At 43.6% G+C, this 26,820-nt stretch overlaps 1 protein-coding gene across 1 annotated transcript in view; it reads right to left on the bottom strand.

Moving 5' to 3' along the window:
- Positions 1-481: 481 nt before the first annotated feature.
- SLC25A12 (solute carrier family 25 member 12) overlaps positions 482-26,820 on the bottom strand; it is a 61,454-nt gene continuing 35,115 nt past the window's right edge. The window contains exons 10-18 of the mRNA XM_063116383.1: positions 24,562-24,646; positions 22,956-23,114; positions 16,230-16,282; positions 15,844-15,924; positions 6,705-6,845; positions 5,018-5,156; positions 3,649-3,807; positions 3,390-3,480; positions 482-1,102 (exon numbers count right to left, since the gene is read on the bottom strand). Of these exons, the coding sequence (XP_062972453.1) occupies positions 907-1,102; positions 3,390-3,480; positions 3,649-3,807; positions 5,018-5,156; positions 6,705-6,845; positions 15,844-15,924; positions 16,230-16,282; positions 22,956-23,114; positions 24,562-24,646 (1,104 nt within the window). The 3' untranslated portion in view covers positions 482-906. The remainder of the gene's footprint in view (positions 1,103-3,389; positions 3,481-3,648; positions 3,808-5,017; positions 5,157-6,704; positions 6,846-15,843; positions 15,925-16,229; positions 16,283-22,955; positions 23,115-24,561; positions 24,647-26,820) is intronic.

Genomic DNA, 26,820 nt, shown 5'->3' with positions numbered 1-26,820 from the left:
GATTCCTCTGCAAATTGCACTGTGGGGATACTTTCACTCCAAACAAGATTCAATTCAATTTTCAGGGCGAATGCTGCTGCTCTGCCCGGGAACTTCTCAATTACTGCCTCAGTGCAGTGCTGTGGACTCCTAACGATCTTTCTGCATGTTTGACATGCAGAATTACAGGACATTTTTTTCTAAACATGTAGCTGATGCCTTGACCCATAACACTATTAAAAAAACCAGATACAGTACTTGAAATTGTTGTGATTAACCAGTAGGTATCCACATAATCCCTTGTGTCATGATCTTATTGCCGTATTAGCATGTGTGCACACAACACACACCTGATTTTGGCTAGTTTGTAATGGTAAATAAAACAATATAATGTTTTTATCTCTTGTATATAACCTCTTGCTCATTTTTGAAATTGGTTAATCAGTCTGCTGTTAAAAACCTTGTTTCCTAATGGGAAAATAAATAAATTAAACTACAGTGCTTTGATTTTAAATAAATTTTATTGTCACATGATTTTTAATAAAACACTTTCAAAACATTCTGTACATTTCAAACTATTTAGAACTGCAATGCCTGTTTCTACAAATGCAGTTGCATTTCAATGCCATAGTGATGTCTCTGTACAAAGATGTACAATATGTACAGTAACATGGAGTGCAAGCAGTGCAAAGCCAAGCCCTGGTTACTATTTCATGCCTTTGGGATGGGAAGAAAGGTCTATGCATAGAACTTAAAGCTTGAATCAGTCTCCTGTGTGCAAATGATTAGCTGTGTTTTGTATAGAAAGGGCTGATTCACTGTCAATTCTGCGTTCAGCTAGAGTATCATGCAGCTGACCGGAGGAGCAGAGTACTATTCGCAGGTCTCTGTCCATTGCACCATTTTTGTTTGGCTTGAAAGGTGAGCTCAGGATTCAGCTGCTGCTTTGGGCTGAGCTGAAGCAACACCTGCTGATCGAAACTTTGGAAGAGAGAGGCCAAACTTGTTCTCTATCCCAGCAAACGTAGCTGTGGCAAGTCGATATCCACCTATGTGGTCGGGATTAACAGGAGGAAGGCCGGAGATTCGAGACTTGGGTGTAGGTTCTGAGCCAGAGGGTTTGCTGAGAGGGAAATTAGCAGAGTTCAGCATCAGTGGATAACAGCAGTAAACCTGATCCCGCATAGCATGACTCCCTTTAAGCATCATACTTCAGGATCTCTGAACATATTTAGGGCCTGTTCAGAAGACACCTTACACCATGGCTTTAACCATGGTGGTTAAGCCAGAAAGCCAGGCCGTGTTCAGAAGACACCTTAAACCATAGCTTTAATAAGGCTTTTTGCTTTATTCACCATGGTTAAAGCCGTGGTTTAAGGTGTCTTCTGAATGGGGCCTTATACCTGCTTCTTCAGATGCTTATCACCACCACCTTTAACAGTGCTGATCACCTGTTAGGGTAGGGGTGGAAGTAAATCCAGACCATAATCCAAATCAAAACTGACCCTTCCAATCACCTATTACAGCAAGGGTGGGGAACCGTATTGGGGCTGGGGGCTGGATTGCGCCTCCCCAAAGGCAGAGCCCCGCCCCCTAACCTCATGGAGTCCCAGGCTGCAGCACCAGCTGCAGCTCTTCCAGCTGGAGAGCCGGCTTTGCTAGTCGTTCGCTTGCCCTGGGTGGGGAAAGCAAGGGATGAGCAATGCACACGCCACAAGTGCTTCCAGGAGCCCGCCGAGTCCTGCTTCAGCTGGCTCTTGGAACTGTGGGCTGAGTGCACATGACTCTTGCTTCACTTTCCCCACGTGGGGAAAGTAAAGGATGAACGCACTTACCTGGCACTCCCTTCAATCAAGGTTTAAGGCTCACTTCAATCAAGGTTACATTGGGTACCTGAAACCTTTTAACAGCCAACATGTATATCTAGAATTAATTTATATACCTAGGCCACCAGTCAACACTGTGTGTGTGAGTGGCACTTAAGACTATTGATTTCAATGGATATAATTCATCATCATCATCATTATTATTATTATTATTATTATTATTATTATTCTTCAACTCTGTCTAATTGTGGCCTTTGGTTTTAAAAATCAGATAAACAGAAACGGCAGGAATATTGCTTTAAATATCATTACTTGGTATTTATACTTAAGTCTTCTATACTACAACACTGCATTTATAAAGATTTCATGAAACTTTCAAATTCCAAGGCTTGGATGCAGACCTTGCCTTCTGGCCACAGAATGCTGCTGGTGGGACAGGACAGGAGATAATTCTTGGAATTCCCAGTCCATCTGTGGTCACCTACTGTATGTCCTCTGACTGACAATCTGCTCTGAGGGAGGGGGGAAATTAGCAAAAATGGCCTCCCCATCCCTGCCAGATTGGAACTAGCATATGATCCTGCCAGCGGGAGCAAACTCTGGGTTCAACCCATAATATTTATGGTAAAGTTATTTTGACATTAAAAGTAAAACTTTTTAGTTCTTGTTGCTTGAAAATGGGGAAAAATAAAGAAGATTCCCATACGTCTTCTAATTTCATTGTCTTGGACTCCGGCACTGGCGCTCTTTCCTGGCATCTGCATGGGAAGGAGTGCCAATGAGGAGTTGCCGCCAGTACAAGGCTGAGCACCGAGGATGGGGGAGGAATGGGGCAGCCAGCTCTCCTCTCTGACCTCCCTCTGGCTACCCTGTTCCTCTTCCCCCCCCCCCCCCGGTTTGGTTTTGTTTTAATCTGTAGATGTGAACCTTCGCATCTACAGATTAAAATAAATAAATAAATGCGGGGAAGCAACAGGGCAGCTGGAGGGAGTTCAGAGGGAGGAGAGCCAGCTGTCCCATTCCTCCCCACTCCTCAGCCTGGCAGCACCGGCAGCCTCCCGGATACCCCGTTCATTTATTTACACGGATCTGTGGCGCCCGACATGGAGCTCCCTGTCCAGCCCAGCCGATGGAGACCAATCGGGGCGCCATTGGCTCCGCAACCAAAAAACATCGGAGTAAGTGCCTGCCTTTTTTTAAAGTGGAGTTTCTGGGGTTTGCCCCTGGATGGCTTCACAATGGCGGCTGCATAATGTAGAAGACCTTCCGCCCCTCTGAATCCACCCCAGGGCAAACCCTTCGTCAAGACAAGCCCCTAATTATGCCAAGTCTTTCTGTGCCAGCAAACGAGTTATTGCTGTGGCACATAGCAGATTCTGTGCCACAAGCTGTTGCTAATGGTAAACCTAAACTTTAAAAATGAAGTGTTATGAATCTAAATTATATTCTGCCATTGCAGAACTCTACTACTTTTTGTATTTTGAATCCCATTAATGCAAATGTACCTGTCAGGTCCATCAGCAAGAATGCTAATGCATGGGTCATACTTCAACCAAGACTTAGGGGACAATCAATTGTACTTACATGCCTCCAAAATCAACATAGAGCCAACGCTGCAGAAGTTCATAGGTCACTAGAGTAACTCCAAACTGGGGTGAAGATCTGAACACTCGTGCTGTTGAAAAGAAGGGCAGTGTTTCTAGTACAACAGTAGAGCAAGCTCTGAAGTTGACTAAGCTGGAAATAGCTCCAAGGCTTGGTCCACCATACTCATAGTCTTTAATAATATTAATTAAAATGGGTAAGGGTCCCCCCACCCCTGTATGTGAAATACTTTTCCTACCTGCAGCTCCTTTCCAGAAAGCAGCAGGTCCTTCTTCTCTAAGTATCTTTCCAAAGCAGTCAATAACTCCATTGTATGTTGTTTGACCAGCACGAGCAGCCACTTGCAGTCTCGTCTTGATGACATCAGCAGGGGTCACCAAAGAAGCAGCAGGCACACCTTTCAGGAGAAATGAGTGTTTCGTTGAGACTACGCACCAGAGAAATGTTTCTGGCTTCAAAGAACACACCTGTAAACTTTTACACTTTCGAAGAATAGCTGAAGCTGTTTGTTTATTATGCCACAATACGTTTTTGCTACATGGGTATATGCTGGCAGGAGCTGTGGCAAAGCTGAGGCACCCTGTAGCATTTTACTCTATTGACCCTGTTCAAACATGGTTAAGCATTTTGAGCTAAACATTATGGCTTAGCGTTATGTGTGAACCATTCCTAACCATGGTGGCTACATAACCATGGTTTAAACATGCTCAACTAACCACTTGCTGAAAAAGGGTTAGCGGCCTAACCACGGCCTAGCATGTTTTCTGAACAGGCCCAATGACATGTTTTAAAAGATGTATTTTAGAACACCAAACACTATATTTTTTAGTATGAATGATTTGGTGAAAGTGGACCCAGGAGCGTTAGGGCCAGTTTCCCCCCTGCCAGCTTTTTATCTAGTAACACAGTACATTGCTCCAAGCCTAGGAGGACCTCATGTCATCAGCAATGGCTGAATGCAGTACATTGCGCCTGGCTGAAAGCCAGCATGGGAAAGGAGGAGAGGCTGCAAGTAGAAAACTTGGAGTGACCTCTGGGCTCTGCACACGGGAGAGGAATGGTTGTGCCACACATTTGCTTCTATGCAAGTATTTTCATGACTTTTCCTTCTGAGTACCAACTGAAATGAATTTAGCTTTCCCACCACAAGATCTTAAATCTTAACTCTCCCCCGCCCTTAAGAAGAGGCGCTCTCACTCTGCGTATACTGTCAGATTAAGACTTTCTTCCCAAGTGTAGGAACATAAGACTAGCTCATTTTTTCTTTCCTCAGTATGTTTCCTTGAGATTTAAACACTGTCTCCAACGTAGAGAGCTTTGAAACAACTGCAACCCCCCTGTTGAGGCCAACAGACCAAATTTGACTACAAGTTGCTGAGCTGCATTAAGCTGTTTATCCACATTATGCAAATGTAATTAGCTCTCATCAAAATTACACTGCCTCCCACCAAGGATAAAAGTGATCAAATTTAGATTAAGTTAGATACAATAGTATATTAGCTTCCTATACATGGGTCTGATGAATATTAACTATTGCCAGGAACAGGGACAGGCGGGGGGGGGGGGGGGGGGAGGGAATCAGTCTGCAAATTATGCTATAAAGTTACCTGCAATAGCACCAGCTGTAAGGAGATTAAACCCTCCCACATGGCCATTTTCATCAGCAAGCATCAGTTTGCAGTGAGCGTAGACAGGAAAATAGATGGCAGAAAAGGGAATGTCTCGGAGGAAACATGCTTTGGCACCCTGTCACGTGAAAAAGAGGAAAATGTGCAAGTCAGTCATATAGACAGGAGAATTCAAACTGCATCTACACACAAGGCAGAGACCTTGGGACTTTCCAGGTGCGGTGGAGGAAGTGTGTGTGTGTGTGTCATATTCCCCGCAGTGCTTAAACAGAAATATTCTAACCATGGGAAAATGGCATTGTGCCGCAGCAATTAAGAGTTACAATTGTGAGTGCTGGGCTCCTTGCACCAGTGGGCAAGGGAGTTTGGGGGGTGGGAATTGGCGCTAGCTACTGAAAAGGAAACAGCAACCCTCAGATCGAACAGCATGAAGAGTTCCTGTGTGTATGGGGCAGTGCCTCGGAATACCTAAAGGTTGTTGGCTGCAAAAGCCATGGGAGATGCTCTATGGCCACAAATGCCAAGCATCCAGAATAATCTGTTGGATTGAAAGAGGAGATTGAGAAATAGCAACTCCAGTCCAAAGCTAGAATGCATTGCCGTGAGACTATTACACGGCCTGAACTGCATTTCTCACAATCTGCGCAAGCCTCCTTTAAAATGGCATTGTGGTTTACAAGGAAAGAGTTACAGTGTTCTTGCAAGCAACAACAACTTGCTCCATTTATTAAAATGCCTTTAGGAAAATGCTACAGCTGTGTGATTCTTAATCGACTAACTTCTGAAAGAAAGCTGCCATCCCAGAAGCAAATTTACACCAGTGTCATAAAAAGCCCATAAAGAAACATGATGTAGCACTATTTCACCAGGGCGCAGCTACTTGCATGGGCTGAACGTACGTATTAGCCCCTTGCTCTGGCAAAGGGTGTCGGAAGAAACACTCTTCCTAGTTTAAGAAAACTAATAGCTTCTGCTCCATTACCTCTGATCTGTAATGATGAAAGTAAGCAGACCTGCAGAGAAAGAATCTGTTGACTGGCATTCTGCTAAAGTACAGTACAGTACAGGTCTGGCTGCTTCTTGTTTGGTTTTTTTAAAATGGAATTCATTATTAACAAATCCCGTCACTTAACTTCTTAAAGATCTGAATCCTGCTAAGCTCTACTACTGTTTCACTGTCGTTGCATTATTAAGACAAAGAGAGAAGCTTGCTGCAAGTGTAACAATAGAGATAACAGGGACAAAAACAAAATAAACGTTAAGACAATTTGGGCGTCCAAAACGAACACAAAAGGGAGGCAAAAGAAACTTTTCCTCTCTCCACCCCCCACCCCTGATATGAAACAATCCGTGCCAGAAGCCAGCAGGCCCTGCAGTACCAGACCCCCTGCAGCTCAGTATAAAAGCCCATGGAAGAAAGCGGGGGAGTGTTTTTTGTACATCCCACCGCCGCTAATATAAATGTGGGTTTCTCTCCATTTTTGACTGTGGGGCTACCCTGCAGGAAGAGATTGTTTTCAAATTTGAAAAGATTTTTCCTCCCCACCACCACATCAACCTCTTTCCCCCCCCACCACCTTTTTTTTGTTTTGTTTCAACAGCCTCTCTGGTAAATTCAGCACAAAACGGATTGGGTAGAGCACCAAAAAAGGGAGAGAAAATATACCTTATAAAGACCGAAAATCCCCAGGTCCTTTAGAACGGTGAGGGCACTAACTCTGGGCCCAGTGGTGATTTCTCCTGCCACCTGCAAGCGGATCTTGACGATCTCCAGGGGATTCGTGAAGATGACCTGGGAACCTCCTGCCTGCAGGGCCACAGAAAATACATCATCAAGCAATTTCCCCGAAGAACAGTGTAAAACAGCCATGTTTTGCAAATGCAAAGCACTCATAACCCACTATTTAGTATCAGCCCATGGCTATGCATAACAAACAGCTATAGATCGGATTCTATAATTCTATAGATCGGAACCCCACTGGAGTTTTGTAGTATTTATTTATTTATTACATTTCTCTACCGCCCAATAGCCGGAGCTCTCTGGGCGGTTCACAAAATCTCTGGGCGGTTCACATTACAAATTAGCAGCTTGCTCAGAGGCCTAGTGAGGGTAGCAGGCCGGGCAGAATGGTACCGCTGCAGCTTCACGTTGGCTCTGCGCCTATAGCCTAACACAGCAAAGCACATTCAGCCACTGAAGTGGGGGAAGACAAAAAAAGCAGATACGTGACCGGCCAGCAACGCCAACTACATGGTGTTAGCCCACTAGATAAAACTGCCGGTGGCCAGGGGAAGGAGGGGATGTCCGTCCCACTCTTATTTGCCTGCACCAGGAGCAGTGGCGGAGGAGGGGAGCATCACAGTCAGCACTGCGCAAGTCCTCAGTTGCTGATTGCCCCAGCATGGACACAAGCAGCCAGGGCCAGCCTCCATTTGGCAACTGTGTGCTCACACAATGTTGGCCCTGGCACTCTCCCGGCCCCCTCCAACTTTCACCAATCAAAAATAAGGGCAGAAAGGTCCTTCTGCCACTATGCAATGGCTACTCGAGGTTTCTCCAAGTAAACTGGCCTCACCAGACAGCACTGGGTCTATACAGTAACAGCCAGAACGGGGTGCTGGTGCTGGTTTTTGGTATTACAGAACAGCAGCTTCTGAGCAGCAGCAGCAGTCTGTCCAAACGGTGGAAACATGAGGAGTTCAGCAGTCCTTCCTGTAAAGGCCCACAACCATTTCCAGCTGATCCCAGTGCCGGTACATGGGGAGGGAAGATGCAGAATTGGGAGCTTGCCCTGGCCGTCCTTCTGAGGAAGTCTGCTTCCCCACAAGCCTGGCATGGCAGATTCCAAGTCCTCATGCTTTTCCACTTCTGCACAAAAGCCACAGAAGGACACAACCATATCTGGTGTGATGGCATGGGATGCTGTAACCTTGATGAAGCTAAGTGGGGTCTAGGCCTGGTCAGTTTCTGGAAGGGTGACTACCTAGGAACCCCGTGTACATTGATTCCTGCGTTGAGCAGGGGGTTGGACTCGATGGCCTTGTAGGCCAAGTCTACTATTCTATGATTCATCGATTTAGGGCAGGGATGGGGACTGTGGGGCCCTCCAGATGCTGCTGGACTGTGACTCCCCAGCATCTCTCAGGGTCAGCAATGCTGGCTGGTGCCAATGGGAGTTATAGCCCAACAACATCTGGAGGGCCCTGTGGCGTTACACCCCACAAGTCAGTTCCCTAATATATGTCTAGAATTTGTAAGTCTATTGTGTTTAGAATGTTGACCTGAGTGGGTGGAGATTGAATATCTTAGGAGGGGGGAGGAGGATATATAAGGGAATGACTGAGGGGATAGGGGGGTGTTTTTAAAGTACTTTGGTTCGAGGGAGAATTAGAGGATCAGGGTAAAGAGGGTTGTCTTTTGAGTGTAGTGTGCAGATAGTCAGTTGGTGTATATTAAACAATCCTGATAATAAAGAAAGTTCAAGAGTGAAGGTGTGAGAGAAAGGAAAGCATGTATGAGAAGAGAGAAAGGATTGGATGAGAGGTTTCAACAAGGGACTGAAAAGTTTTATTAAGAAACAAAGTTTGTGAACAATGAAATAAATTTTTATTCAGTTTGTTTTACTACCACAAAAATCCCACGTGTCTCCTTAGCATTTATCATCTGCAGTTATATACGTATACAGGAACACCCGTTCTGACATTAATTCACCATCAGCACATATAATTTACAGCGCATTATTTTATTCCTGAAATTATTCCTGTTTATCCCCTTTCTCCACAAAGTTTGTAGAAAAGTGGTGTTTGTCCCTCACCTCAGGCTCATAAAGTGGTGGCGCTTAGCTTGAGCAGGGAGCGTCCGCGGACAGGCCTGTTGTCAAGAGCCTGTATCGTGGCACAGGGCCCACCTCCGATTTAGGGCATGACAATTTCCTAACATAACCCCTTACCCTGAAGGCCCCAAGTGCCACTGTAAAGAAGTGGAAAGTGCGAAGGCTGTTGCAGCAGCATTTTGTCAGCATTTAAGGATTCTACTTGGTGGTGAAAGGTGAGCTGAATGAAAATGGGCCTTTGTTACTTCAAATAATTGGCAGGGCTCTTAGGCTTGCATAGCAGAGCTTTTTACCATTTTAACTGGAAATTCGTTGTTTAAGAGTGAATAATGGGTGCACCTCCATTACCACATCTGTTACAGTAAAAAGAAAGGGTGGTGGAAGAGAGACAGAAACAAGCAGGCATTACCCATTTCTCCAGCCTGGGCATGACACAAATTTAACAGCTGTCAAGTTGTTTTATATTTCATTAGCAGAGCAGGAGCGCCCATCCCTCACAGGATGTTGCTGCATGAGCTCCTCTCTCCGAGTTGTGCATTTTAACCTAAGACATTCACAAAGCTGCATTTCACATTTCACAGGAAGATTCAACGTGACAGTTTTGCTCCAGAAGCATGGAAACGCACTGGGAAGTGGCATGTTTAGACTTTCCCTCAGTACGCTATAGGTTCTATCCTTCACTTCTAGCAAAGTGCAGGGGGTCATTGTGGAGCAGGGCGCTGGGCTTCTCCGTCTACTTGATTAAAGCGCTTGTCTACTTCTACTGAAATTAAACCTGTTAGTCAATTTAAAATGCGTGGTGCTCAACCTGGCTAGAATGTGTTGGCACTTTGCTGTTCTAGCTGAAACCGTGTTGTTGTTTTTTTGCCTCTTTAGCCGGAGCTTTTCCATCCCCACTTGTCACAGACTCCATCTGAGAGACAAGAGAACAGCACCTTCAGTAGAAACTTTCTGTGTGCATCCTTCCCCTCTGCATTGCCCTTGGCCCAACAGAAATGTAAGGGCCAGCCTATATAAACAGAAGGTCATCTGTTACAGAAAGGCAGATTTGTAGCTGGTGAAACCTACAGAAGTAGTTTCATGGTGAGAGAATTTTTATTGCAGAATAATCTTCATAAACCTGTTAGTAGCCTGACAAACATAAGGTAGCTTGTTTATTGCAAATAAATACATAATCTTTCTAGGGATGTGCCTAGGCAACAATCCTACACTGTCATCTGTGAGACCAGAACAGAATTGCCTGCAGAGTTGCAGATGCTTTGAAAGTTTCTACTACAGCCAATCACTCCCTTGAACAGAAAAAGCTATTAAATGGAAGAGCCACTTGCTCCCTTCTGCAACATGAACTTCTACTTTTTTATCCAGTTTTCATCCGCAATTTCCCCCACCATTTCCTTAGCAAGTCGAGTGCTGGGGCAATTTCATGCCTGTGCGTTGTTGTGCTCTTTCAGCTCATGTATCTTTGAGCGTTACTATGCTGGCGAAATCTCCCACCCCGCCCCCTACGTTCTCCTTTCCCCTGCAGTTATTTTTTTTAAAAAATATTTATTTCTGCCAAATACAATAGTACAGCAGCTTGAAACTGTGCAATTACAGTAAAACAACACACTATACTTTCCCCTAAGATCATATTAAACAAACTCCAAGGAAGGGAGGCCATTTGTAGGAAGCAGGAGGGAATGAGACTGTTGCTGCCCCTTGGCTTGGGAAAGGTTTACAGGGGAGGAGGAATGAAGGTTTGTTTTGCTTGTTTCAAAGGGTAGGCAGATGAACAATCATTTTAACTAATTTCTTTTATAAAGGTGGCCAGGTCCCCTCCTTTGCTCCAAGGTAACCAAAATGCTTACATCTGCATAAGTTTTAAAGTTAGAGATCAAACTTGGCATGGTGATAGCTCTTAAGGAGGGCTTTAGCCACGCCAACTTTCAATAAGATCCGTTCATGCCTTGATTTTAAGGATTTTTTTTTAATGGAAATTAACAGAAGTAAACAGAAGTAAGATCTTAAAAGTAAGCATAGGATTGCAGAGCACTTCTTTCCAGTTTGCTGTTTTAGACTTTAAAAAAAGCTTCTGAGTGACCACACTATTAAAAAGTTCTATATGTGTTTACTCAGAAGTACATCCCTCTCTGTTCAATGGGGTTTACTCAAAGGTAAGTGTCATCTGATTTTAGTATGACTTGGATGTAAATGCAGTTGAAATCAATGAGATTTACTCTTGGGTAAGGGAACAAGCAGAACCCTATTTTATGAACTTGATGATGCACAGCTTCGCATGATCAAAGGAAAGGAAAATCTATCCTTCACACTGGTGGACTATCAGGAAAAGGGTTTAAGGGGGGATTAAAAAATCCTTAAAAAATCAAAGGATGAACTGATCTGATTCAAACTACGCACACTGAAAGCTCTACTTGAGAGCTATCACTGTGACAATTTTGATCTCCTTAACTTTAAAAATGAGGGAGCTATGGGCAAGGAGGGTGCATTTTCCAATTTTCTTTTAAGGTGAAAATATACTGCATCCAGACCCCTAACTGCATGTACTACCCTTGCTGGATCAAAATGAATGAATTGTGGAATATTTTGAATTAATGTTCCATCGTTTAAATTAGTTTATGATCTATGTATCATCAAAGTTATGTTGCTATGGTGGCATTGTCATCCTTCTGAACAGGTGCCACATTACTCAGGTTCTGTAGCATGCTTGGCGTAGTAGTGGCATCCAATAAACATCCCGTGGACATTTATCACTGTTTTAGAAGTGGGAATGTATTCAGAAGGAAACTTGAATCCAAACCAGGGTGAGTGGAGAAACACTGAAAAAGAAAGGAAGCTACGTAGATACTCCGAGGGCATTAGCAGAGGCTGCGCTGTAAACAACGGCCCCATTCAAATAGGATGTTCAGATAATGCCCCCAACACAAACCCAACTATTTGGACATGGAAAATTGTTCCTAAATCATGACAGGCACCTTTTAAAGCAACACATGACAAATTCAATCCTGAATGGAGGTTATTCATGTAGATCAGGAGTTATGAACAATTCAAGCTCCCTATTTAACCTTAACGTCATGTAAAATAAAATCTCCACAAGGAACAAATAAAAAAAAACTCAAGTTGACAGCAAAGGTTATGAGAGAAGAGATGCAGTCTGAGATCCCACTGCAAACACCTCTTGACATGCCAGAGGCTGAAGGAAATGCACAAATGACCCTGCAACGGGAGACCTCTTGCCCTTTCCAAATCCACCCGTGAGGCACAAGCCAGAAAAGGGGAGGGGGAGGCGCCTGCTCCCAGTCCCTGCTCAACTTCCTCTGGCTTGGAATAAACACGGCCTGGACCAAAACTTCTTCCCACACTGCAAGCATCCTTTAACAAAGATTACTCTTTAAGACATCTGGGCACCTGCGCTACCTTCTGCCAGCAGAGCTCCAGCTGTTTATGCTGACACTTTCATACAGATACACATTAAACCCCCTCTATTCTTAGGGCCCTTTTTGGAAAAGTAACAAAGGAAACTCTCTCTTAAAAATGCAACGGCATCTAAGGACAGAACCAAGCTGAACGCTGGCTGTTCGCAATGGCTGGATATGAACAAGTAGAAGATTTGCGGCCAGGTTTCTATACGTCTTGCAATGCACTTAACTATTCAAAGCACTTCATCACTTAAACTATTGCCTTTTCCAAATCTGCCAGAGCAGCAACAGCAACACAACCCTGTTCAAAAGTCTGTAGAGCCCATGATGTCTCCGGTTGCAATGGTGTGCTGTGTGAGCTAATAGTAAGCAATGTAAGTACAGATACACAGGAATTCTTAGGGTCAAACAGCCTGACTTGAGTCTTTCAGAATTAGAAGGCTGATGTCTTTAAAGCTAACAAAAACAAGATCACAACAAAAGGCTATTTGTTATGCTTGTTAAATGCATATATATTCCCCCTTCCTGCAGGAACCAGTGCATGTATTTCTAATGTGGGGCGAGATTCTGTCCCTTCAACTTCACTTCTCTAGTAGCCCGTGTGTCTGGCTGCGAAAAACCGCATTGAATATGGTGGGACTTAACCTGGAGTACGCTTGCACAGGTCAGGCTGTACAACTGTGAAATGTGAGCTGGGAAATCTCTGGTTCAAATCTCCCTTCACCCCTGAACTCATTCGGTGGCTTGAGGCCTCTCAGTCTGAGTACACAGTTCTGTAATATGGACATAACTGACGCATTTTATTGCACATTTGTAAGGCTTACTGAAATTTCACTTTCTGAACACTCCCTGTAATATAAATGCTCAGTATTGCTTACATGGGTGCTAGCAATGCTGTAACCCAGCTGCCACCGGAGCTGAGGGTGAGGAGGAGAAATCAATCAGAATTGAGGAGAAATCAATCAGAACTGTAAGAAGAAGATGAAGGAAAACTCAACTCAGTCTCAAATCTAAATCACTTGTGACGAGAATGTTTCTGACGATGCTGTGGTAGTTGAAAAGGAACTGAGCAGAAAGAGTGGAAGCCACACTCTTTGAGCTTGTGCACTGAATGGAGGCAGTGGACTCCTGCCAAAATTTAACTCAGCTCTACAACAGTCAGAAAAAGGCTCTGTGCAGGCAAGAAGTCAACTGTGTAGGTCACATAGACCACAAAGAAGAAACATTATGTCGAAACCTTGGCTTGTTGCTCTTCTAACAAACCAGGATGCCTAAACCAACTACAAACCCTGGTTTCAAATTCTGGCTTGTTAGAAGAGAGACAAGCCAGGAGTTCAGGTTCGGATACAACAATAAACTTTTCTGCCCTAGTATATTCCTGGTTATTAGTCAATTAATTAAGACTTATATACCGGCTAATATGATAAAATCTATAAACAGTTGCAGAAGGAGCCAAGTGGGAGCAATCAGACAATATGTACTGGTATGCGCTTGCTCGTGAAAGATAAGGAAGGATTCTGCCCCCATGACTTTGGCGCTATGTGCAGAGGAAATGCATGAAATTCAGCAGGAGAAGTGCCTTCGAGGCCTTGCCTGTAATCCAAACATTTTCAAGGTGGCAATTGCTACACTCTGGTCTAAAACACTTTGGGAAGAAATGTTTAATGCAGGCTTTGCAATGCGTGAAACATATTTTGGTACAAAATGATATTAAGTTAGTAACCTTGATTATCAGATTTCATTACCAAAACAGAAATTGCTAACATTCTTGACTGAACACATGTCACAGCAGGGGGGGAAATATCCTAATGAATGCATACCTGAAAACATCCTCAAGCAATTTTTTAAAAATAGGAACCCAGTCTAATTTAAAATGTGCATACATTTTCATAAAAATTATACTGCTAAAGACTGTACAGGTTTCCTTAAGAAACCACAGCAGGCCTCAGCAGTCTGTAGAAGACTTACTAGGGGGGGAAGCTAGCAGATGTGTCAGGCCTCTGAATTACATTTATTTGCAGAGTTTAAGGGTTTCTTACATTTACTGTAGCAGCTTCTAATGGGCCTTCAAGAACAAGATTAGATCCTCTCTGGGGTATGGTTATAACTTGCTTGCTTGTTACCTTTCCCAAATGTAGATTTACATGTTGACAGGTGAAAACTTGAGGTGTCTACAGGGCTGCCATTCCTAATCAGGGAGAGCTAAGAGCAGCGTCACTCCAGGGCTGTCTCACTGAATTCAGAGTTCGCAGAGGTCAACAGCCTTATTGCCCAAGATTTTGGTGACAAGCGGAAATGGTTTTCACCCAGACTCCTCAACTGGAAGTTATTAGGGTTCCCAGGTTGAGACCCCAAGAGAGCTCTTGTCTCTTTCAGAGGAGCTTAGAAGGGACAATGCTACCAAACGCAATCTAGTCCATCACTTCACTGCAGTGGTGAGAGAAGATACATCTGATGACATCTCCTCTATTCAAGTCTTAAAAGGTAGAGAGGTCCTCAGAAGGTTTGGATGTTGCAATGCTATAGGATATGGTGGGCTACACAAGTCTTGCATGAACCCACCCCCCACCCCACCCCCGCCGTCCCTGAATGCAAAAATTTAAAACAAAATGGCACTCTGTAGTGGCTATGGAGCCCTAAACCAGACAAATTTAGCATGTTTGCAAGTTAAATTTGTCCATTTAAAAATATTTTATTATTACCCTCCCCCCCAGAGTATGGCCCACAGGGGGCATGCTCACACATGATATAGGACCCCATCCCACCAGAAGTTCTAAGACAGCAAGCAAAGGTTGGTGATAACTCAATTTATCTTTGAAAACACAAACACTGGATATAATTCAAAGCCCACTTCAAAAATGTTCTGGAAACTAGGAGAAATATACAGGCCCAGCAGGAGGCCTCATCTGAATTCTACGAACTGAGTGCACAATCCAACCAAAGTGAAACACGGATAAGGCCCACTGATTTCACTGGGATGGAGTTAAGCACTTACTTAAATCTTTCCCATGGAAACCAAGGGGACTTTAAAGTGCTTAACTTCAGCTAGCACATGCCCTGCATTTACGTTACTACTGAATCAATGTCCTCTTAGTGGAACCTGGAAGCAGATACATTCTGTGCAAGCAGACACTTTGATTTGTCATGAAGGAGATAATTCAAGCTCATAAACTTTCAGACAATAGCAACCCTTCTGCAGAAAAAGAGGTGGTATCGATACAGACGCACCCCACCACCCCTGGCCCCCAGCAGCCTTTTCCGATATTCTCCTGGCGCTGGCCAACCGATATTTGCAACCAGAACTGTTCAGTGGAAACAAACAACATGTTTGTGTAGATAGCAGTAATGTGGAGAAATGACCAGCTTTGCTGTAACCGACTCAGTGTAACAGCCCACTGTAACTGCAGTGTCAATAGAAAGGGACGAATAGCACCTTCGCCTAGAAACTATGGCAGCTCTTCCCATGACACGCCTATAAATTGCTATATGTTGGCTGTCATTCTAATAGAGCTATGCAGTGGAAAGGCACTTTCCTGTCCACAACAGTAGTACTTACACAGCCTCCCGCAAGGATCTCTGCAAACAGCTGAATGGAACCATCTCTCTGCGTGAATTTGTCTCTGACAAAGTCATTGACCTAATATAAAAACATAAATTAATACCACTGTGCCACTCTCGATGTTTCTCATACACAACTGGATTTAACACATTCGGGAGATCTAAGAACAAAAAGCCAGAGGGTGGTGATTCTTACAGCGGAGAGATCACCTGGGAAACATTTGTGTATTTTGCAACCATACAGCGCTAATTTTATATACCCACTTACCTGAAAGTAAGGCCCATTGAGATCAATGGGACTTATTTCTGAGTACCCATGTATAGCATTGTGCTGCAAATCTTTCAAAAGGAAATAGTGAGAAGGTACCAACTCAATATACTTACTGTAAGCTTTATGGCTTTTTCTGGAGCAACACCAATGAGTTGTGGAAGTAACCCTATATAAATAGAATAGATTTATCAGAATACACAGACATCCATACACACACACACACGCGCACGCGCGCGCCACACACAAACAAATAGCTAGCACAAAATGTAGGCTTTTCACTCTTAAATAGCTTAATGAATCAATTTCCACTTTAAGGATTTCCCTTGAAAATAATGCAATTTCTCCATATGGACCCGACTGTAACACTATGTGCTCAGTGAACCATTCTGCAATTCAATATTTCAAGACTTCTGTTGCCGATGGTAAAGATAAGTTTTTGACACAAGAACTCACTCATTCATGCTGCATTTTTGTAAATCTATTTGCCCAGTCTCAGTTCCCTGCCACGCAGTGAAATCAGCTTTATTGCTGCTGAGTTATTCCCAAACTGTTCTTGCAGTATGCTCAAAGTACACAGTATGGCTCTCTTTTTACCGCAAGATGCGCCTTGTCGATTTGATCAATCGACAATCAGCCACTAGGAAGCTTCATTCATTCCCAATCAAATCATGTCGCTTTTCCTTTTTTATTTAACTATTACTTGGAAACAAAATTGAAAAGGCCAGGAATTATAGTGAGCTCTGCAGATGCTCAAATGAGACATTATTATGTACACAGCCCAGCAATGCCACTTTCTGTAGTTACCCTAATTCATAAGGCAAAGACAACGGGGCTTGGAACCTGAGGGGAAGTTGCAGAAAGGGATTTGTACAGTACCCTGCTTCCCCCTGAAGCCCCCAGGAAGAGTGAGGGATGGGGGCATGGCCCCGAAACACCACCCAAAACATGCGGTTCTGCCATATAATTTTGGGCAAATCCCTCTTCCTACTGCTACCCTCTCACCACCCGCCATATACTGTTCAGGAGGTTCCCCCCAACCTTCTTTCCAGACTGTCTTTTCAGGAGCTGAAGGAGGTCACAGGGGATATAAAAGTCCCTTTCTGTGTGCTTCTTTCCATGCATGGTTCTTGGGATCCAAACCATTACTACTCACATCTACACACCTACTTTCTTTTCACTACCTAAGAGACCATCACTTCTAAAATGTGTGCGATTGTCCACATTATTACTTACATCATTAAAATGGAGACAGACGTGTAAGCACTAAGGGGGGAAGTTAGCATTAAGTTACAAGACACAGTCACTAAATTTTTCAGCAAGTACAACATGAGACAACCAGCAAGTAAAAAAAATAAACCTGTGTTGGGTGTAGGCCAATAGCCAACGGACATGCTGAAGAGGCCATCAAAAGTCAATGTGAAATAGCAAGAACATGAATACATAGTCTAATATTTGAAGTCATATAATGGATTTAATAAATGAATTATTATGATGATTATTATGATTGTTATGATGATGATTATCCATGTGAGCCAACACTTATCTTTCATCAATGTGCTTATGGGTACCCCTGGCCAGAAGTCCGGGTGACTGGAGCTAACTTGCTTCTTACTGAGTAATAGGAAAGAATACCTGCCCGTTTCCCCTCCAATTTTTGTATGTATGTGGGCTACATTTTCTTTGGGGTTTATTTTCTTAAATGAAAGGTAGGCATTGTGTGGAAGGGCTCTGGAAGATCCCAAGGAGAGCTGATGACAGCAGAGAAATCCAAACTGTTGCCGTGGTGCCGTTTGGTAATTTTAGACTCTGGACATGATGGTCTAACCTCTTTAGATGACAATAGGCCTTTTTTTCACTTACCTGAAAACATGTTAAGCCAGCCATGCTTTCTTTGGGGGCCCTTCTGTTTTTGTGCTGGGGGGTTCTGGACTTCTGCCCCAAAGCTCTACCCTGATGGCACCACTGAAATCTGGCAGGCTGTTTTATATGTCCTGTCAAGTTGACCCCAAGAATCTAATAACAAACTCCCTTGTAGAACTGCTGAGCCCATTTCTCAATTTTTGCCAACGATTCAAAAGATTGTCACCCTTCACTCTAACACTATGGTTCAAGAGATGACTGATAGTTATAATAGTGAGCATAAGGGCCGAAACAGACATTGACCTTGTTCAGACGACACGCTAAGCCATGGTAGTTAAGCATTTTGAGCTAAACATTATGGCTTAGGGTGTCATGTGAACCATTCCTAACCATGGTGGCTACATAACCACAGTTTAAACACGGTCACTAACCACTTTCTGCAAAAGGATAAGCACCATAGCCATGGCTTAGTATGTTGTCTGAAGAGGCCCATTACTTTAAATGTGTATCTAGCAGCTACGTCTTTTTATTAATTTTTTATTCTAGAGTAGCTGCAGGACCCACAATCTGGATGGGGACCTCAGCATGGGGTTTTAAGATCTGGACTGAGTAGGCTCTGCACCTACTCTAGAGTAAAAATGAAAAGATGATACAGTGGCTAGACACATATTTGCATTGTCTGTTTTAACCCTCAGTTAAAATTGTTACTGAACTTTCCATAATACTGTTAAAGATATGTATTCGTTTATTTGAGGTAACTCTGTCAGACTTTGAGAAGTCTGACGAATTGGAGCTCTGTTTCCTAAGTTACCTAAAAATGACAGGGTAATTCACTCAGCAGCCTTGGGCTCTCAGGGGCAACCTACACATTACATCAAACATGCTTTAAAAATAATGAAACCTGCTAAAGCAGTTCACTTTTATTTTGTAGCATTTTGGAGGACTTCCTGAAGTCCCTTTCAGTGATCGATCCATGGGTATCTTTGCCATTTGCCAAGGGCAGCCATGCACAGGATTCCTATTTCTGGCAGGGGATTGAATTCAACGACCTAAGAGCGCCTTTCCAACCCTACAATAAGACCAGTTTAAGAAAAACAGATCAGCAGAGGGCAACCTTAACTTGCTTGGCTTTAGATAAGGCCTCTCCTTGCTTTTAATCCTTCTTTTTCCAACCATGACAGCATATGCATGGGTTACCTGTCTCCCCACACCCACTCCTTGGTCTAACTTTCATGTAAGCTTACAAGACTGTAATAAAATGCTGATTCATCTCACTGTGGTTTCAATGGAGATGAAGCTAAATCAGTCTGTGAGCTGACTGCTGGAGTAGCAGACCAATTCTGTGCAACAAGACCATTCTCGTTAACAGAAAGAACACGGAAGCTTTTCATAGCCTTGCGTCAGCAAGGCAGACAACACAGCACAAACACACCAAGGAAATGTGGGAATTACTTTCCACACTCACTCCATTCTCCTAAGAAACCCAAAGCAAAAGCGTACTTGCACACACAAAAAAGATCTGCCGATAATGTATACTGTGGCTTAGTTTCTTTCAATGTGCTCCTTTTTGTCTGAAGCTTAGCTGAGTTATTATGATGGGGAAAGGTAGTTATTAACACACAAAGGGTGACTGGCAACAACAACAAAAAAGAAATGATGCTCTCCCAGCCAGAGTCTCTGATCCCCTGTTAAAAAGAATATTTAGCACAGTGGTGCCTAAGCTAAGAGAACTAATAGACAATAACACCTGCAGACACACTCCCACAGCCATTAATACACAATGAAATACACTGCACATCTATGTGTGCGCGTGCACACAGACACACACACACACACAACCAATCAATGGCTGCTAGTCATGATGGCTACATGCAACTTCCAGGTTCATAGGTACTATATGCAACTCAATACCAGTCGATGGGGACATCAGCAGGAGAGGGCTATTGCCCTCATGTCCTGCTTTTGGGCTTCTCATTGTGGGAAACAGAATAGTGGGCAAGGTGGACCTTTGGCCTGATCCAGCAGGACTCCACTTACATTCCAACACTCAAAAATCTGAAGTTCATAATGGGCATGTCTAGAGGAGGAGGGTGGCAGGGTATGATCTTGTGATTTTATGATCACAAGATTGTCCCCCTCGTCTACAAGCACGAGCGACATCCCAGGAGTATAGGGGACGTTGCACCCACCATTTTGTTTTTGTTTTTTAATCGAAAATGAACGCAGGAGCACTCCATCGCAAAAAGTAAGTTGTTTTTTTAAAAAAACTCCTTCTCCCCCCACCTCACCTCCGATGGGCACAGAGCTCCTGAGGAACTCTGTTCCCCATGTCCGGGTCCTCACCATTACTCGCGAGGAGTCGAGGTGAAAACGGGATGGGTGCAAGATCGCAGGACAAAATGGAATTAAACTGTAGGGCCATATCCCGGGGCATGGGAGGGATCATCCTTACCTGCCCCCAGGATCTCCTGTGCATCATGTGGATGCACAGGGATGATCCCGGTGTGATTCCCGGGATATCGCCCCGTCTAGACATGCCCTATGTCTTTGATTGGATTTACATTTTACTTTGTTAAACTCAAGTATAGAAGTGCATGGCAAAATGTACACATGGCAGTACCATCTGCAAACGCTGCATGCATGTTTAAATTACTAGACTGCCTTCCATTAAACAGTAGAACAGCATTGAAGAAAAGAAACAAGCCCCCACCGTCTTCCAATTTTAGAGGAACATGAGTGGGAGGGTGCAACTGCATTCATGTCCTCTTTGTGGGCTTTCAATAGGCAGCTGATCGGGCACTGCAGAAGCAGAGAGTAGTATCCAACGCTGCCATGGCTCTACGCTAATGAGGTGACGCTAGCTTCCGCCAGTGTTTGTGCAACGTCGTTAGTGCTTGGTTGCCAAAGGGGAAAAGAGGTGATTTGCCGCCAAATTTTGACTCTGTGATTTAGTGCGGTTTCGTCGCTTCTTCCCTTTGCCCAGCAATTGATAATGATGTTCCGCTAGAGTTGGTTTATCCTAACAATGCGACAGCACTGGATATTGCCCAGAATGCTGAACTTGATCAGCCTTTGGTATGACCCAGCATGGCTGTTCTAATGTGCATTGCAAAGAAACCTAGTTATTTCAATGCACGTTAAACTCAGGTAGCATTTATTTATTTATTTATTTATTTATTTATTTATTTATTAAAACATTTATATCCTGCCCTATATCACAAGGATCTCAGGGCGGAGTACAGGTAATGATGCTCAAGCATTGAAAGAAAAATATGAATTGACTCTTTACATTCTGCAATGTTCCACCAAAGAATATTATTTCAGATCTTTTTCTAAGGCTCAATTCTAGGATGTTGGGAACCTTAGGAAATAAGATGTTTTCCACAATTTAGGGCACAATCCTTTAGACAGAAAAAAAGTCCTACAACTGCCAGGACTGCCCAGACAGTCAAGTGTGTGTAGAGGGGGGAGCTGAATTCAAAGTGCTGGTTTTGACCTTTAAAGCCCTAAACAGTTTGGGACCAAGTTACTTGAAGGACCACCTTCACCCATATCAGCCTGCCTGCACTTTAAGATCAGAAAAAGAGGCCCTTCTCATTTGCCCACCTGTGAGGACAGTTAAGTGGGTATCCACACGGGAGTGGACCTTCTCTGCGGTGGCCCCAAACCTCAGGAACAGACTCCCATTGGAGGTCCACATTGCACCATCTTTACAGGCTTTTAAGAAGGTCTTAAAAACATTTTATTTATTTTTATTTTTATTTATTACATTTATTACATTTATATATGGCTTTCCCATGATGTACTGTTTTTGTTGTTATTGTTAATATTGCTGCTATTGTTGTTCCTGCTGGTTTTATTGTTGATTTTATTGTTTTAATTGCTGTTTTATTGCTTTAAATGTTTTTAATATTTTATTGTTGTAAGCCACTTTGTGAGGGCTTCTGCCCTGAAAGGCGGCCAAGAAATGTTTTAAATAAACAAACAAATAAAGGCGGGTGGTATGTGAGGATATAGAAGCAGAGCACAACAGCTGATAAGTATTAATCAGTTTGTACATACATAGAGTGCCATCAGCATTCATACATGATTTGCAGAGATCATCAACATTATTATATTTATTACATTTCTATACTGCCCCATAGCTGAAGCTTTCTGGGCAGTTTAGTTTTATTAGCAAAACAAAAATTAAAACCCAGATACATGCACATAGACCCCTCATCTCCAACGAGTTTGCTTGTGTTATTACACTGTCTGCATAAACCCAAAATCAAGGAGACTCAAACTTCAGCATACTAAAACCCTTTAATGAAGTAAAAAAAATATACCTGTTTGTTCCTCGTTAAATCTAACATGGATAAAAAATGGAGATATAACCCTCCCTGGATCGTAACTGGTAGTGAGGAGCGCTCACTGGATTGCAATCCTGATGGAATGAATTCCATTAAATGGATGGTGCTGACTGCTACATTCGTCCAACCCAGCTCTCTAACTTGGGAGCAAAAGCTGAAATAGAGACGCAGAGCCTCCTCCAAGCCAAACAGATTCTTCTGCTCATTGCAAAGGAGGAAGCCAATATGCACACACATTCTTTGGGATTAGAATGCATGAGAGAAAGAATGGGACAGTGTGAAGTATTGGTTAGAGTGTTGGACTGGGACTGGGGAGACCAGGTTCTAATCCCCATTCAGCCATGAAGCTCGCTGGGTGACTTTCGGCCAGTCACTGACTCTCTGCCTAACCTACCTTACACAGTTGTTGTGAGGATTAAAATGAAAAGGAGAAGGATCATATAGTTTTTATTATCAATTAATTAATGTACGTTGCCTTGGGCTCCCTGAAGAAAAAGTGGGATATAAATGTAAGAAAACAAACAGACAAACAAATACACAAATAAATAAATGTACTTAGGACCACAATGTTAGATTTGCCATAAAACAGCCGATGATGTATACAATGCACACATTTCGTTCGCTTACCTCTGTAAAGGCCAAAAAAGCCTTCATAACGCAAGACTTTCTTAAAACAATCAAAGCTGTTTTTATACATCAGCTCTCCCACAACGGAGCCAGAAGTGCGTTGGTTCTGCATGCGAGTCTTCACTAGATCAATAGGGTACACAGCGGTGGCTCCAACAGCTGTAAACAAAAACCAAAAAATTAGGATGCTTATACTCGTTTTTCACTGCCTGCTCATGAAAATGTGCTACTGCCAGATATAATACTGACTACAGCATATGTGGGTGGTGTTATAGCAGACTGGCAGCTTGGGCGACGGGACAACAGGACGGGGACGCAATAGAAGTTCTAGTCTAAGTGGCCATGCTGGCTGGGGATGATGGGAGCTGTTTTTCCCAACCAGATTGGGAACAACTGAAACAAACCAGGACAGGGAAGGGAGCCTGATGGAATACAGAGTGAAACTGAGCATCCGGGGCAGGAGAAATGTAAGGGGACATTGAGCAGGCCTCCGCTCCTACCTATAAAACTCTTACCCATAATCCTAGACAGGTGGGGTTCTTAACACCCAGTAATGACTGACAGACAAGCTGATTACCCTAATGGGTAGGCTACATTCCTTAATATCTTAAAAGTTTTGGAGATGGATGGATTAAGACCTTAACCTTTACTACCAAACCCATTTTTTTATTTTTTTATTTTTTTTTTACAAAGGCTCAGTTTGATCGGAACATCTTGAAATCTTCTTCTACAACTGCCCCCAACAGTTCATGTATCTAAAGGAAGAGGGGAAAGATTAATTGAACATACAGGGCTGCAGAACCTTTCTCAGTCCGACGACTGAATTCCATTCCTGAGAAGCCCTGGGCGGGGGTGTGGGGGCATTCCAGTGGTGGGTGAGGCTGCAGACAAATGGGGTGGGACCAACCAACCCCCCGAAAATACCAGCATGTTTTTGGCTCAAAGCTCTTACTGCCAGTCACTAAACCTTAGGAGAGGCATTTCAACCTTTTAGAATTGGGGGGGGGGGATTCCACAAAAGGCAGGAAACCACCAAATGATTGGTGGTTTGGGGAAAGGGGGTGTGGCCACCTGGGGAAGAGGGCTGGATTTGGCTCCAGGCCTGAGGTCACACCCCTGGAATATGACTAGAGTGGGTGAGAGGGCACAGCGCCTGCGGGGGTGTATTATGGACTCTTACTAAATCCCATTTTGGGCATCAACTAGTAATTCAATGATGACTGGTATCTTTTTTCAGGTAAGAAATTAAGACCTCATATTTTTTCAGTCCTTTCTTTCACTTTTGTTTTTGGTACCAGTCCCATTAAATATAATTAAAATAGGGGCCCAAGGCTGTTTTAGAAGTCCCTTTATGTCGTTCTGCAAGTTTTCCTCCGAAGACAGTCTGGAGCCAGCAATGCCAAAGCCACATTCTGTCAGGACTTCTGAGCATAGCCTTTTTTTTCTTTTTCTTTTTTTAAAGTAACAATAAAGAGCTCTCTTCAGAGCCCCACCAGCCATACCTTGGGGGACAATGAACTCCATCATTGCTGATCTGCAACCCACAGAGCAAGATAATATTACAGCAACCCCGGCTTGAAACAGCACTCATAGACATGTCACTCACCTCCAGCAATTGAGCCCAGACTGAACCTGTAAGCCGACTCAGCTATCTGGAGCCAGATAGGTCTGCCCAGATTGCCATAAGATTGCTGTGAATGAAGAAGAGAAAAGGGACAGAAAAGGCAGAGGGGAAGAAGAGAGAGAGAGAGAGAGAGAGAGAGAGAGAGAGAGAGAGAATAAGGCATAAGATTGTGCAAGAACTGTATGAGCACTGAACTTAGCTGTGCATACAGCTTCTGTAAAATTAAGTGGGAAGAAAAACAAGCAGACTAAATAGCCAAAGGAAGCAGCTCCTCAGAGCCAAAGTATCACAGAATCACAGAATAGCAGAGTTGGAAGGGGCCTATTAGGCCATCGAGTCCAACCCCCTGCTCAATGCAGGAATCCACCCTAAAGCATCCCTGACAGATGGCTGTCCAGCTGCCTCTTGAATACCTCTAGTGTGGGAGAGCCCACAACCTCCCTAGGTAACTGGTTCCATTGTCGTACTGCTCTAACAGTCAGGAAGTTTTTCCTGATGTCCAGCTGGAATCTGGCTTCCTTTAACTTGAGCCCGTTATTCCGTGTCCTGCACTCTGGGAGGATCGAGAAGAGATCCTGGCCCTCCTCTGTGTGACAACCTTTTAAGTATTTGAAGAGAGCTATCAAATACTTAAAAGGTTGTCACACAGAGGAGGGCCAGGATCTCTTCTTGATCCTCCCAGAGTGCAGGATACAGAATAGAAATGCCTCTGGATATTGCAACAACCTATGGCTAGCCTAAAGCGGAAGGGAAAGTTTTCTTCTGACTGTGCAGCAGCAGGAGGGGGGAATGCACAAACAGGAGGCTTGCCCTTGTAATAGCAAACCATGGTTTAGTGTTATGTACAATCTCAGCCTTTGTTCATTTCCTTCTAATCCTCAAGAACCCCAAATCACACAGATTTGAGTTCTAATGATATGTCGCCTTGCACATGCATTCTCTTTCCCTGTAATAGAAATATAACGTTCAGCCTACTTGTGAAGGTGCTTACTATAGCCTGCGGCATGCCTGTGTTCAGACAGGATATGCAAATTAGTATAATTAATGCTATGGCTTTCAGAGCATGAATATTTATAAATAGAAAATTACTGTCACTGGCATCTCTCCACGAAGCCACTGTACACAGATATTTAGCAGCTAGACAAAGAAAATCTTTCAGTGATAATATCAGCAGCAAGTGTGATTGAAAGACCAGCTTCCACTCTCTTATTTTTGCTAAATAGGCAGAAAGGGTATGGTAATAAAAAGTTAAGCATTCATCACATACAAGGTTCCTGCTGCCTATAGCATACTCTTCATTAGTTTAGCGGTGTGCTCTTACACACGACTGTGCTGAGAAAATGGCACAGGGAGTGGGGGATACCGGCACCAGGCAATACCCTGCCCTCCTTGGAGTGGCACAGGGATCTAAATGCAGCCCAAGCTTGACAAAGGAACAGTCATCAGTCTAGCCACACACCCTCATCCTGGCTATGTCCTCTTTCCCCTAATTATTTGGTGGTTTCCTGGCTTTTGCATGTTTTTCCCCTATTCTAAAACGTTGAAATCCCTCTCCTACAGCTTAGTTATTAGCAGTAAGAGCTGTAAGTTAGAATATGCTGGTATTCTTGGCCCAGCCCCATTTGCCGTGGACCTGCCCCCCTTTTGTCTTCAGCCTCGCCCACCATTGCTATGCAGTCCCTGAGAACTTCTGCAAAACTGAACCTCTTTCTTGGCTGAAAGAGGTTCAACACGCCTTGCTGTAACCCATGGGCTGCTTCATTGCCACCGCAACAAGAGATCTTTACCACTAAGTACACATTGGAATCCAAGTACAAGAACTATGCTAAGAAGCGGGCCACTCTCATGTGAATGTATAAATAATATCCACATGCAAAAGATGGCTTACACACCAAAAGTTTATACTACTCTGGAGAGATGGTCTCCTTTCATCAGTCTTTAAAAGTGAATACAGGACGAAAAATGTATAGGATGAAAAGGAATAGTTAAAAAAAAAGCAGCGAATGCAGGTAAAGTAAGCCTCAAGTTCACCTGCCAACTCCTTTTCCCAGATGCTCTGCTACACCCAGGCAGGGTGATTACATACGGTTTATACATATATTCATACAGCATTGATAAAGACAAGAGCTGCCTTGCTGGATCAGACCAATGGTCCACTTGTTCCGGCATTAACACAACACTAGCCAGGGAGCTGACCTCAGAACATGATGGAGACAACCATTTCCTGTTATGTGTTCCTAG

This window comes from Elgaria multicarinata, chromosome 2, assembly GCF_023053635.1.
Source record: "Elgaria multicarinata webbii isolate HBS135686 ecotype San Diego chromosome 2, rElgMul1.1.pri, whole genome shotgun sequence".
Taxonomy (NCBI): Eukaryota; Metazoa; Chordata; class Lepidosauria; order Squamata; family Anguidae; genus Elgaria; species Elgaria multicarinata.
This window is presented reverse-complemented; position numbering and strand designations above follow the sequence as displayed.